This window comes from Hyperolius riggenbachi, chromosome 1 (assembly GCF_040937935.1).
Source record: "Hyperolius riggenbachi isolate aHypRig1 chromosome 1, aHypRig1.pri, whole genome shotgun sequence".
In the NCBI taxonomy this organism is placed as follows: Eukaryota; Metazoa; Chordata; class Amphibia; order Anura; family Hyperoliidae; genus Hyperolius; species Hyperolius riggenbachi.
Genome location: NC_090646.1, coordinates 349,853,830 through 349,867,130, shown reverse-complemented (window position 1 = coordinate 349,867,130; position 13,301 = coordinate 349,853,830). Strand labels below are relative to the sequence as shown.

At 46.5% G+C, this 13,301-nt stretch overlaps 1 protein-coding gene across 6 annotated transcripts in view; it reads right to left on the bottom strand.

Annotated features, from left to right (window-relative positions):
- LOC137512928 (survival motor neuron protein-like) overlaps window positions 1-13,301 on the bottom strand; it is a 67,866-nt gene that overhangs the window by 28,707 nt on the left and 25,858 nt on the right. For 3 of the 6 annotated variants that reach the window (XM_068234094.1, XM_068234098.1, XM_068234096.1), the window contains 4 exons: window positions 9,965-10,198; window positions 9,290-9,472; window positions 9,085-9,153; window positions 227-376 (listed from right to left, as the gene is read on the bottom strand). In XM_068234094.1, coding sequence (XP_068090195.1) covers window positions 227-376; window positions 9,085-9,153; window positions 9,290-9,472; window positions 9,965-10,198 — 636 coding nt within the window. The remainder of the gene's footprint in view (window positions 1-226; window positions 377-9,084; window positions 9,154-9,289; window positions 9,473-9,964; window positions 10,199-13,301) is intronic. The other 3 variants (XM_068234095.1, XM_068234097.1, XM_068234099.1) reach the window with 3 other exon arrangements.

Here is a 13,301-nt window from a genome sequence, read left to right as displayed (position 1 = left end):
CTTTGATGCTTTAAAAATAAAAAGCTTAAAATACATTTGAAGACGGTGCTGGGTCTCTTCTCTTGGAGTTTATACTTGCTGTTCCTGGAGGCAGAGGGACAACGACCAAAAGCACGTCGCATCTGGATGGTTGGGTGCTGCCTTTTACCACTTGTCTACTACTTATTACATTTTATTAATTTTTTTATGTTTAACCATCTAATCAGTGAAAGACCATTACTGATACCTTGTAAAAGCCTGTGTGATATCCAGTCATGTACCAAGCCATCAACATACAAGCTAAGACATCTTCATCTTCCTGCTCATCTTCATCATAATCCTCCCACTCAGTGCTGAAGAAAGGGGGTGGTGGTGGGGGCGGAGGCAAAGGTGCTGACTGACAGAAGGAAATTAAACCACTTTAGGAATGCCACACTTCAAATAAATGACATATCTTGAAGTAACACACAAACTTATCACAGTACATTTCCATTATTACCTCTATTCTATATGTGATGTCAGCTGGCTTCTTAAAGGGAAACTGAGGTCAGAGTGATATAGGGGCTGTCATATTTATTTCCTTTTAAACAATGCAATTTGCTTGGCTATCGCCCTGATCCTGTGTCTCTAATACTTTTAGCCATGGGCCCTGATCAGGTGCTCTGACTCAAATATGACAGGAATAACAGCATGCTTGTTTCAGGGTTGTGACTCAGATACTACGAATTCCAGAAGATCAACAGGACAGCCAGGCAACTGGAACAGTTTAAAAGGAAATAAATATGGCAGCCTCCAGATCACTCATACCGCTACATGGGCACATCCCTCTCACTTTTGATGTCAGCACTATGGAGAGCAGCTTTGTAAGATCTTCTGTGTGATGTCTCTGCACAGTAACCACAAATGGTTATCTGAAATAATTGTTAGAGAAGTACCTGTACTTTGTGATTAGTTCCTTATTTCCAGGGACACAGAAGTTCTGAATAAAAATACTGTAAATAGGAAGTGGCTTTATCTGATAAATGTCTGCAGATGGTTTCCTGCTGTAATAACCGCTGTAATCTTTGTGTTCATTCTGCTGTGTCATTTGATAATATTTGCTTTAGTGACAGGTGTACGTTAACTGCGATATATATATACACACACACACACATACACACACACACACACACACACACACACACACACCATCCAACATGGCGCTCAGCGTTGCGCGGTGTGCGTGCGCGCACGGGTATTGCGCACAGCGCTTGGGCAAAGGATGATGTGCGCTGCGCATGCGTTGATTCTGGCGCCAGATTCAATCACTACCAGTATATAAGCAGCTCTGCCCTTCACTGCAGTGCTGCTTGTTCTGGCAGTTTGGCTAGTGTTCCTAGTGTGCTGAACTATTATCTACCTGATCTCCTGTGTTGACCTTTGGCTCGTGACCCCGACTACTCTTGATCTCCGCCTGCCCCGACCTTTGGCTTGTTATCCAGTTATCCTTGATCTCCGCCTGCCCTGACCTCTGGCTTGCGACTCCGACCATCCTTGATCTCCGCCTGCCCTGACCTTGGCTTGTTTATTGACTACGCTCTCCATCAAGCAATGTCTTCCTGTTCTCCAAATCACTGTGGGCTACTTCCAGCGCAACCTGGTGGGCACTAGGCAGCGAAGTCCGACATCCCCGTTAGGTGGGTGTTCCTGCTTCCCCCTCAAGGGGTCGTGGGTGAAGACCCATGGTCACAGACTCTGTGCTGGAGGGGTTCTATCCCAGTGGTGAGGTCAACAGGTCCATACCACGTGACAGTAACAAGCAGCCAAGATGGACACTGATGGAACCCAATCACAGATGGATCTGCTATGTGAAATGGTTTCGCAATTGCGACTCTCCGTCACTGAAGTACAGAAGGAGAATTCAGAAATCCGGGAGTACCTCAGGAATCAACCGGCTGCTCAGGCTCCTGCTCCTGCACAGGTTCCTGTACCAGCCGCAGCAGTCAATATTCTACCTATTCCGGTAGAAGGGGCTGCCAGTATGACTCCAGAACCCAAGTTGCTACTACCGGATCGGTTTTCAGGAGATCGGTCCAAGTTCAGACTCTTCCAGAGTGCCTGTCATCTCCGCTTCTCTCTTCTTCCATGAACCTTCTCCAGGGAAGAAGTCAAGGTCGGAGCTATCATATCACTGTTACAGGGCGAACCACAAGCCTGGGCTCTACGGCTAGTAGAACAGAGCGACCCCGTTCTCCTCAGTGTTGCCACATTCTTTGAAGCCATGTCTGAGCTCTATGACGACCCAGGTAGAGGAGCGTCTACAGAAACTGCCCTCCAAGCCCTACGTCAGGGGAGACGACCAGTGGAAGAATATGTCACTGATTTCTGTCGCTGGTCGGGAGACACGGCATGGAACGAGTCAGCACTCAAGTTCCAGTTCCGACAAGGATTGTCTGATACATTAAAGGATGAATTAGCCCGAGTTGGGGTTCCAGAGACTTTAAAGGATTTGATTCAACTGTCAGTCCAGATCGACAGGCGATTGAGAGAGAGACGACTGGAGAGAGCAGGCCCTTCACGACCCATTTGGGTCCCGTTTATGTCTGAAGCCACAGTTACACCAAGCTCTTCTACCTCAGCTGCCGCCTTGGATATCCCTGAACCTATGCAGCTGGGATTGGCTCGGCCTGCCATTTTCCAGGAAGAGAGACATCGCAGAAGATCTTCCAACCTTTGTCTTTATTGTGGAGCTCCAGGACACTTCCGTCTGAATTGCCCAGTCAGACCTTCGGGTAAGCCGGAGTCTCCATTCAGCAAGGACATTATTCCTCAACCGCCAACTATCTCTCATATCCCTCTCACCCTCTCGTTTCAGGGCCCCAGAGGAGAGATCGTTAAAGTCAAGGCCAACATTGATTCCGGAGCCTACTCCTATTTTCTCGACACCACACTTGCACACCAACTCCAACTGCCAACCCATAATAAACATGTGCCACTAACTATCCAGTTGGCCCGATGGATCTACCATTAATTCAGGTCCAATTACATCGGAGACTCTTCCACTCCTGATAACCATCCAAGAAGAGCATCATGAATATCTCTGCTTCGATCTTCTGCCGTCTCCTCTGTTCCCGATTATCCTGGGTACGCCCTGGCTTAAGATGCACAATCCGACGGTGGATTGGAGATCTGGCGAAGTGTCTTTCCATTCAGAGTACGGTCTTCGCAGTTGTTTTCCACGAGCTGGAACACTCTTTTGCTTAAACCTGGAAAAGAAAGACTCTGTGCCCACCGCTTATCATGATTTCCTGGATGTTTTCGACAAGACGGGAGCTGATGTTCTACCCCTCACCGTATTTATGATTGCCCTATCGATCTTTAGTCAGGAGCCACAATTCCCTTTGGAAGGACCTACCAACTTTCTGAACCTGAGTCTCAAGTATTAAGGGAATACATTGATGAGAACCTGAAGAAGGGGTTTATACGACCATCCACTTCCCCAGCTAGGGCAGGCATCTTTTTTGTGGAGAAGAAGGACGGTTCCCTCCGTCCATGTATAGACTATCACAAATTGAATAAGATCACAATTAAGAATAGGTATCCTCTGCCTCTTATGTCAGACTTGTTCCAGCGACTCCGGACAGCCAAGATATTCTCCAAAATGGATATTCGGGGAGCCTACAATCTGTACCTACAATACCTGAGACAGCATAAATCCTGGCGCTGTGACATTGTATGACTGACTATTCGAAAGGTGAAAAGGATCTATCCTGGTCACGGCAGCGGAGGTGGCTGTCAAGAAGTGGTTTTGCCAGCAATCTTGTGGAGCGCCTTTTTCGCCTACTTTCCTAGCCTACAATCTGGTCCGAGTTAGGGAAGGAGATGAATGGAAGACGGCTTTTCGTTCCAGATTCGGAGACTTTGAGTATCTGGTGATGCCGTTCGGGCTATGCAACGCCCCAGCTACGTTTCAGCACTTCGTCAACGATATTTTCCGTGACTTCATCAATGATTTTATGGTTGTTTATCTGGACGATATACTTGTATTCTCCTCTTCCCTGGCAGAATACCGAGTCCACGTGAAGAAGATTCTCTCTCGCCTCCGAACGCATGGACTCTACGCAAAACCTGAAAAGTGTGAGTTCGAGAGAGAGAATGTCCAGTTCCTTGGATTAAAGATATCACCAGGCGGCCTACAAATGGATCCCCAGAAGGTCTCAGCCATCCTGGAGTGGCCAGTACCATCGGATAGAAAGGCCGTACAGAGGTTCATTGGCTTCGCCAATTTCTACAGGAGGTTTATCAAGGGGTTCTCGCAGATTGTAGCCCCCATTACCCGGCTAACCAGTAACCGGCAGACTTTCCACTGGACCTCCGAAGCTCAGAAGGCCTTCAACAAGCTTAAGTCCTGTTTCATTTCGGCACCCATCTTGAAGCATGCCGATCCTTCTAAACCTTTCATCCTGGAAGTGGATGCGTCCGAGATCGCTATAGGCACCATCCTATCACAAAGGTTTGATCTAAAATCTGTTCTTCATCCAATTGTCTTCTTCTCCAGGATACTCAGTGACGCCGAAAAGAACTATGACGTAGCTGATAGAGAACTCCTTGCCATAAAGGCAGCCTTAGAAGAATGGCGCTATCTGTTGGAGGGAGCAGAACATCCAGTGCTTATTCTCACGGATCATAAAAACCTGGAGTATCTCAGCTCGGCTAAGAGATTAAGACCACGACAAGCTAGGTGGTCTCTTTTCTTTTCAAGATTTAATTTCCATTTAACCTACCGTCCCGGGTCCAAGAATGTCAAGCCAGATGCATTATCCCGCATGTTCCATACGGAAGCAGCTTCAAACCCAGTTCCGGAGAACATTCTGTCTTCCCAGCACTTTCTGCTCCTACAGTCCGGTCTTATTACCTCCATTCGGCAAGCATCCTAAGTACACAGGGCTTCTCCTGATCTGATCCTCAAGGATGGTCTCTACTACCACCAAGACAAGATTTTCGTTCCTCCTGAATCTCGACTTCCGGTTCTTCAGGCTTGCCATGATGACAGACTTGCCGGTCATTTCGGAATCACCAAGACTCTTGAGCTGATACAGAGAACTTTCTGGTGGCCGGAGGTGATAAAGGACTGTAATCACTTTGTTAACTCTTGTGAGATCTGTGCCCGATCTAACAGTTCCCAAACAAGACCCTGGGGTCTCTTGAATCCCTTACCCATTCCTGGCCGACCTTGGGAGAACATCGCCATGGATTTCATCGTGGAATTACCACCCTCCAAAGGATTCACCACTATCCTGGTAGTAGTGGACAGGTTCTCCAAGATGGCTCATTTCTTTCCACTCAAGGGGTTACCCACAGCTGCAGAGACCGCTGACATTTTTCTGAAAGAAGTGGTAAAACTTCACGGGTTACCGGTGGATATTGTTTCAGATCGCGGAGTACAGTTCACCTCGAAATTCTGGCGAGAACTGTGCAAGAGTCTCAACATTCATACTTCACTCTCTTCAGGTTATCACCCGCAGACCAATGGTCCAACGGAAAGAACAAACCAAACCCTTGAGCAATACCTCAGATGTTTAACTTCTGCATCGCAAGACGACTGGTCCTCCTTACTACCCACTGCAGAGTTCGCTTTCAACAATACAGTTCATGCTTCCACCAACCACTCCCCGTTTTACGTTCATTATGGCTTTAATCCTTCCTTCGTGCCTGGCCTCAGGGCTGAGACTACTGTTCCTGAAGTTGAGGAGAGGATATCTGCTATTTCAGAAAATTTTAGTAAGATACAGGAGATTCTGAAACAATCTCAAGATAAAGGGAAAAAGTTTGCTGACAGACTCAGAAGAGAAGGGCCAAGCCTTGCTCCGGGAGATCATGTATGGCTCTCCACTTAGAACCTAAGACTCTGCTGTCCATCCAAGAAACTGGGGCCAAAGTTCATCGGTCCTTTCCCAATCCTGAGGCAGATCAATCCAGTAGCCTTTGAACTATCTCTACCCAGAACCTTAAGGGTCCACCCTGTGTTTTACGTCTCATGTTTAAAGAAGGTTGAACCCAGCAAATTTCCAGAATGTTCATCTGAGCCTCCTTCTTCAGTCATGGTGGAAGGGGTTGAAGAATATGAAGTGGAGAGGATCTTAGATAGTAGAAGGGTTAGAAACTCCATCCAATATCTAATCAAGTGGAAGGGGTTTGGCATGGAAGAGAACTCCTGGGAACCTGCTCAGAATATCCATGCGTCCAGACTGATCAGACAATTCCACTTTAGATTTCCAGATAGATCAGGACCTGGGGGCATCCGGAGGTTGCCTTTAAGGGGGGGGGGGGCAATGTCATACTCACCGTGTCCGGGGTCCACAGCATCCTCGAGCAGGGGTCTCTACGCGTGCGCGCGGGAGAACGCTGGGTCTTGTAGTCCCTCTGCATCCATCATGGCGCTCAGCGTTGCGCGGCGTGCGCATGCGTGCATGGGGGCACACGCACGGCATTGCGCACAGCGCTTGCGCAAAGGATGACGCGCACTGCGCATGCGCAGGCGTTGATTCTGGCGCCAGATTCAATCACTACCAGTATATAAGCAGCTCTGCCCTTCACTGCAGTGCTGCTTGTTCTGGCAGTTTGGCTAGTGTTCCTAGTGTGCTGAACTATTATCTACCTGATCTCCTGTGTTGACCTTTGGCTCGTGACCCCGACTACTCTTGATCTCCGCCTGCCCCGACCTTTGGCTTGTTATCCGGTTATCCTTGATCTCCGCCTGCCCTGACCTCTGGCTTGTGACTCCGACCATCCTTGATCTCCGCCTGCCCTGACCTTGGCTTGTTTATTGACTATGCTCTCCATAAAGCAGTGTCTTCTGGTTCTCCAAATCACTGTGGGCTACTTCCAGCGCAACCTGGGGCATTAGGCAACGAAGTCCAACATCCCCTTTAGGGGGGTGTTCCTGCTTCCCCCTCAAGGGGTCGTGGGTGAAGACCCGTGGTCACTTAGACTCTGTGCTGGAGAGGTCCTATTCCAGTGGTGAGGTCAACAGGTCCATACCACGTGACAAAAGTGGTGTACACGTGAGAAGTGGAACGAAGATCATACACGATTCCAAACATTTAAAAAAAAATAACAACTGCAAAGTGGGGTGTGCATAATTATTCAGCCCCCTGAGTCAATACTTTGTAGAACCACCTTTTGCTGCAATTACAGCTGCCAGTCTTTTAGGGTATTTCTCTACCAGCTTTGCACATCTAGAAACTGAAATCCTTGCCCATTCTTCTTTGCAAAACAGCTCCACCTCAGTCAGATTAGATAGACCGCGTTTGTAAACAGCAGTTTTTAGATCTTGCCACAGATTCTCAATTGGATTTAGATCTGGACTTTGACTGGGCCATTGTAACACATAGATATGTTTTGTTTTAAACCATTCCATTGTTGCCCTGGCTTTATGTTTAGGGTCATTGTCCTGCTGGAAGGTGAACCTCCGCCCCAGTCTCAAGTCTTTTGCAGCACAATCTATTCTTCTATACTGCTCTGATAAACAGGTAGACGAGGAGAGCTGACCGATCCAACCAGTAATTCGCCTATATACTGTTACCACTATATACTGGGTACCACATACAGTACAGCACCAGAACCTGTTCATACATAGCACCAGTATTTGATTTTTTTTTTATTTGGTGTGCGTTGGAAGAGGGAGGGGGGGGGGGGTAGTCTTAGACAGCGAGTATATCCCAAACTCTATATTTTAACTGGTAAAGTTAGGGGGTCGTCTTATACGCCGGAATATAAGGTGTGTATATATATATATATATAGATTGATAGATAGACAAGACAAGGCAAATAACATTTATATTGCTCTTTTCTCCTAGCAGACTCAATGCGTTTTTGAGCTGCAGCCACAGGGCATGGTCAGTAGACTAGCCCAAGGAGTCCTTACAGAATAGGTGCTGGTTTACTGAGCAGGAAGAGCTGAGATCTGAACCCAGGCCACCTTGTAAGAGGCGGAAAAAAACATATATCCAGGCACATCGCCTCTTCTTAGGACATTAAACAAGTTATTAAGGAAAGGGAGGTGTGGCCAGAAAACAGCAAAAATCAATTAACCCTTCGCACTCTTGCATGCAAATGTTCAAACAATTTAACAAGGGTTAATTGATTTTTGTTGTTAGAGGCAGAGCCCTTAAAGAGACTCTGAAGCCTCTTTTAAAATCAGTTTTTAGCTCTTATTTATGTTAAGGATCTATGCCCGACCTAAAACGGCGCTATCCCGCAGCTGAACTAGGGTTTTATCACCCTCAAATCCCCAGGGAAAAAACAGGGGAGCATTTCCTGGAGGAGGCAGAGCTTTGTGCAGTAGCTCTGCCTCTTCTCGCGTCAATCCCCGCTGATTGCCGCCCCTAACAGTCTTCTTTCACTGAGAGGGGCAGGGAGAGGCGGAGATCCGTGGTGGATTGACGAGAATGGAGGCAGAGCTACAGCAGTAAGCTCTGCCTCCCTGGGCAGCAAAATCCATGACCAAGAAAGCAGTGGATTTTGGTCCTAGGATTTGAGGGTGATAAAACCCTCGTTCAGCTACGGGATAGTGGCGTTTTCGGTCGTGCATAGATCCTTAATTTAAATAAGAGCTAAAAACTGATTTTTAAAGAGGCTTCAGAGTCTCTTTAACCAGTACATTGTCCAGCCACTGTCAGTAATTGTAATTCATTTAACATTTTTTTCCTTTTGGCTTGCTTGTAATTTGCTTCAAAAGAACGCTATAAAACCCTCTTTATCTTGCCACGAGTTTGTGGCAATGGCTTAGTGGGCTTGTCTTATGAGGAAAAAGAAAAACATTTCTTCAAGACAGAAACTACCCCTTCTATTGTCTATGAAGCCATCAATAAACCGTGAATCTGTCTACCCTTTTATTTCTGGAATTGTATATGAAGCACTGAAAGATGTCTGAAAGCTTTCACAAAAGCAAATCTCAGAGCTGTCTAGTTAGGAGAATATTACAAACTTCTCCAACTCATAATTTGTAAAGGAAGAAACAGTTAAAAGAGGTACAGACTATAATCAGTATTCATATTCGATTTTCACTTCAATGAAATGTTACAGAATCCTTTTAACGCATGAAGAAGTTTAGCAGTCACTTACGGGGGGCCAGTTGTGCCAGGCGGGAAGGTGGGCTCTCACAGGTGGTGGTGGCGGTGGCCAAAAACACCCCTACAATGAAGACATGAAAATATTTTCAATGTTTATTTTTGGCAGGTCACAAACAACAAAAGACCCACCATGCCCTATCTCACCAGATAACAGAGGCAAGTGTTTTCCCTAACCAGGTGTACTATAGAATACTCACCTTGGGTGGAGGAGGAGGAGGTAATGAGGGTGGAGGTGGTGGAGGGGGAGGCGGTGGCGGTGGTGGAGGTGGAAAAGTGTACATCCAATCAGACTTCTTCCCCTGTTTCCTCCAATTACGTGATAGATCAGGTGAAGAGGTAGAACTTCTCCTTGTGTACATCCAGTCTGTATCCTCCTCATCCTGCCAATCAAAGCTGTTACATGTGAAAGCCAGCCAACTTCTAGTGTGTCATGTTCAGTCTCCCCTGCACCAGTTCTATTAGCAGTAAACTCAGTCTCTCCATCTACTAACATTAACCCTTTGAGTGCCACTCAAATAGGCAATTTAGTTGGCACAAGTTGCCTGCAGAGGTGTTTGCTTTCCTGCAGGTTCCGTTAAGGACCGGGCAAGTATGCAGGTGTGGTATGGTTTATTTTAGTGGCAAAGAAGGGGTTAAAGATATTTCCTCCCCCATGTCCCTCACACAACAGTCAGATCTAGATAATTATATTGGTGTGGTCAATGTTAATAACATTATTCTGTCTAAAGTCTTTGTCTTGTAATCAGTTTAGCTCTCAGAAGTGTCACATCAGCCACCTCCTTTATTAGCAGAAAGATAATTAACTGACAGGTTAGTCGTACAAAGTCCAGGCACCAAACATCACTCAGCATCACACACACATCAGGCTGTACCCATGAGCTATCCAGTCCTAGAGATGCAGGACTCGCCTGCTTCTTGCCGCGAGTGTGAGACGCGGGAAGTCTGGATGGAGGCATCAGATCAGCCAAGTTCTGTTCCTCCTCAATGATATAGCCCTCATACACCACCACACAGGTGCCCATAACCTCATCCACAGAGCGAATTACGGCTGAGTACTGCTCTCCATCCTCAGACCACTGCACTGAACAACGGTCACCAACCTTCCACTAAATGAGAGAGAAAAAATGAGAGATGGTGGACGTGTAGGTTTAAATAAATTTATAAATGTTACAAATATTTAAAGAGAAGGAAAAAAATGCCAATGCTGAAAAAAAAAATCTGTGTGTAGGGACCCTACGAAAGCTACGACCTGATAGAAAGAAAATCTGACATCAGCTTGCCTTAAATACCAAACAGAGGTCTGGGTCTTCATACTATCACAATCTATATAGACAGGATAGCATAACAGATAGGCATTTAAAGTTACCGGGATGAAAAGTGTCATCAAACTGGAGATAGATACAGGATACAGGAGAGCAGAAAGGGTCATAAAGCATGCTCATGGGTACCAACAGCCAACTATCAGGGAAGAAGAAAAGCAGATGATGTTGTGGTGTGATGGTGGAGGTGGAGCAATGGTTCATCAGTATGGAGGGGACAGGGAGGGTGTCAGCAGTGATTACTATGACCGCAGTGACTCATCAGATAATTATCTTTGTGGTGACTTTGATTAGTCAGATGGTGGAGGGAAAACATGCAGAATGGGTCATTTATAAATTTCAAAATGAGGCTCTCTTGGCAACAATGCTATTATTAGTGCTGGTCAAACCTCAGGAAAGCTTTCTACAGCTTTATGGACATATTTGTCCAGGCACATCAATATACTGTAAATCATTTTTTTTTTGTTAGTAATTTATAGGCATGATTAAAGAGAACCCGAGGTGTGTTTAAAGAATGTTATCTGCATACAGAGGCTGGATCTGCCTATACAGCCCAGCCTCTGTTGCTATCCCAAACCCCACTAAGGTCCCCCTGCACTCTGCAATCCCTCATAAATCACAATCATGCTGTAAGGTTGTGTTTACATCTGTAGTGTCAGCCTCAGCTGCTCACCTGCCTCCTGCATAGCTCCGGTCCCTGCCCCCGTCCCTTCCCTCCAATCAGCAGGGAGGGAAGGGATGCAGGCGGGGACTGGAGTTCTGCAGGAGGCGGGGAGAGCAGCAGACTGACACTATAGAGATAAACACAGCCAGCTCTGACAAGCTGTTTGTCAGCAGCGTGGCTGTGATTTATGAGGGATTGCAGAGTGCAGGGGGACCTTAGGGGGGGTTGGGATAGCAACAGAGGCTGGGCTGTATAGGCAGATCCAGCCTCTGTATACAGATAATATTCTTCAAACCCACCTCGGGTTCTCTTTAAGTTACTTTCCCTAAACATGAAAGACCATTTTCCTGAATGTCCTTCCATAAAGTGAACCTGAGGTGAAAATAAATTAATGAGATAAATAATTGTATTTATCCTCCTACTAACATCCCATGGTTTCATTTTAAATTTAAACATTTACCAAATAGATTGAATGTTTTATTGTCTCTGCTCAATGGCAGTCTATTAAAGGAAATGTCCAGGATGAATAAACAGTAAAAATCTACTTACCTGGGGCTTCCTCTAGCCCCTGGCAGCCGTCCTGTGCCCTCGCCGCAGCTCCGCTCCCCGCTGGTGGCCTGGAGTCCCCTCCGGTACAAGAGGCCTACTTGCGTTCCAGCGTGCGGCTCACGTAGTCACATTGACGTCATCCGGACTGCGCAGTACAGTCCGGATGACGTCAGTGCGACTCAGTGAGCTGCATGGTGAACCGAAAGCAGATGCCGACCTGGTGAGGTCGGCATCTGCACCGGAGGGGACCGGGAGCAACCGGAACTGCGGGGAGGGCACAGGATGGCTGCCAGGAACTAGAGGAGGCCCCAGGTAAGTAGATTTTTATTTATCCTGTACCTTCCCTTTAAAGTGTACCAAAGCTAAACAAAAAGATTTTATACATTCCTGTGACTTCCTCCAGCATCCGCTCCGATCGCTCCCACGCCGCCGTCCTCCGCTGCCCACAGCATTGGGAACCGGGTCCCCGCACTTCCATCAGTCGGAGCCAGTCTAAAGTAAGAGAAGTGCGCTGTTTGAGTATCTCTCCAGCAGCTGCTGGAGAGATATGTAGAGGGCGCACTTCTCCTGCGTAACTGGCCACTACTGACGTCAGTGACGGGACCCGTTGCGGAGGGGGCTGGAGGAAGCCCTAGGTATGTATAGAATCTTTTTAATTGTTCAGCTGAGTCCCTTTATGTGTCCCAGAGTCAAAATACATGAACAATTAACCTTTTTCTATCTCTTCCCTGCCTTCAGAAGTTGTATTCTGCTAGGAAAACTTTTATGGTTGTAATTTTCAGTGAGGTTTACTATATTCCGGACAAGGTAACAACAAGACAGAAGCCGTAACTTGCATGCCTGTAAATTAACTCTTTCAGGCAGCAAAATAAAAATTAAAAAAAAGAAAGAGAGCAAAGTTATTAATAGGCTTTTCACTATACATACACGTTTAGCTCATCATGTCACATGTCGCCTCCTCATCAAAGTCTAAGGGTGTCCTTTGTTGATACAATCTCTTGTGTAAAATCTTACCATCTTTGTGTAATATGAGGGACTACATAAAGTATCCAGTCAAGGTAGACTTACTCAGTTTACCATTCTACTACATAGATTTGGTAAGAAAGGGTACTGAAAAAAGTGCTCCAATGGTATAGACCACACATGGCAAACTCCGGCCCACAGGCCAAATCTGGCTCTCAGAGCCATTAAATTTGGCCCTCAAGTGGATTTCCCACTTTGCATTATGTTTGGCCCACTTTAGACCACCAGGGAGGCTATACTGGAGGTGAAGCCTTGGAACACCAGGGAAGCCCTATGGGGGAGATTGGGGAAATAACTAAACACTAAGGAACTGTATAGGGAAGGGAGTACCACTAGAAACCAGGGAACTGTATAGGGGCTGGAGCGGGGGTCATTAGACACAAGGGAACTTTATAAGGGTGGAAGGTGGCCAGTAGACATTGAGGTTGGCCCGCGACTAGGTCCCAGTGTACAATTTCGGCCCACTTTGTATTGGGATTTGACAACCCCTGGTATAGACCAAACTTATTGCTTCTCTAAAAATGTAAAAATAAAACTTCCAAAATAAAAACTCGTAAATCGAGCATGTAGCAAAAAAGATCAGCTTTGAAACCTCTAGCTGCCACCTGCACAGCACCGGTTGGTTCCTGTACCAGAGAGCAGTCTCTTATAGGT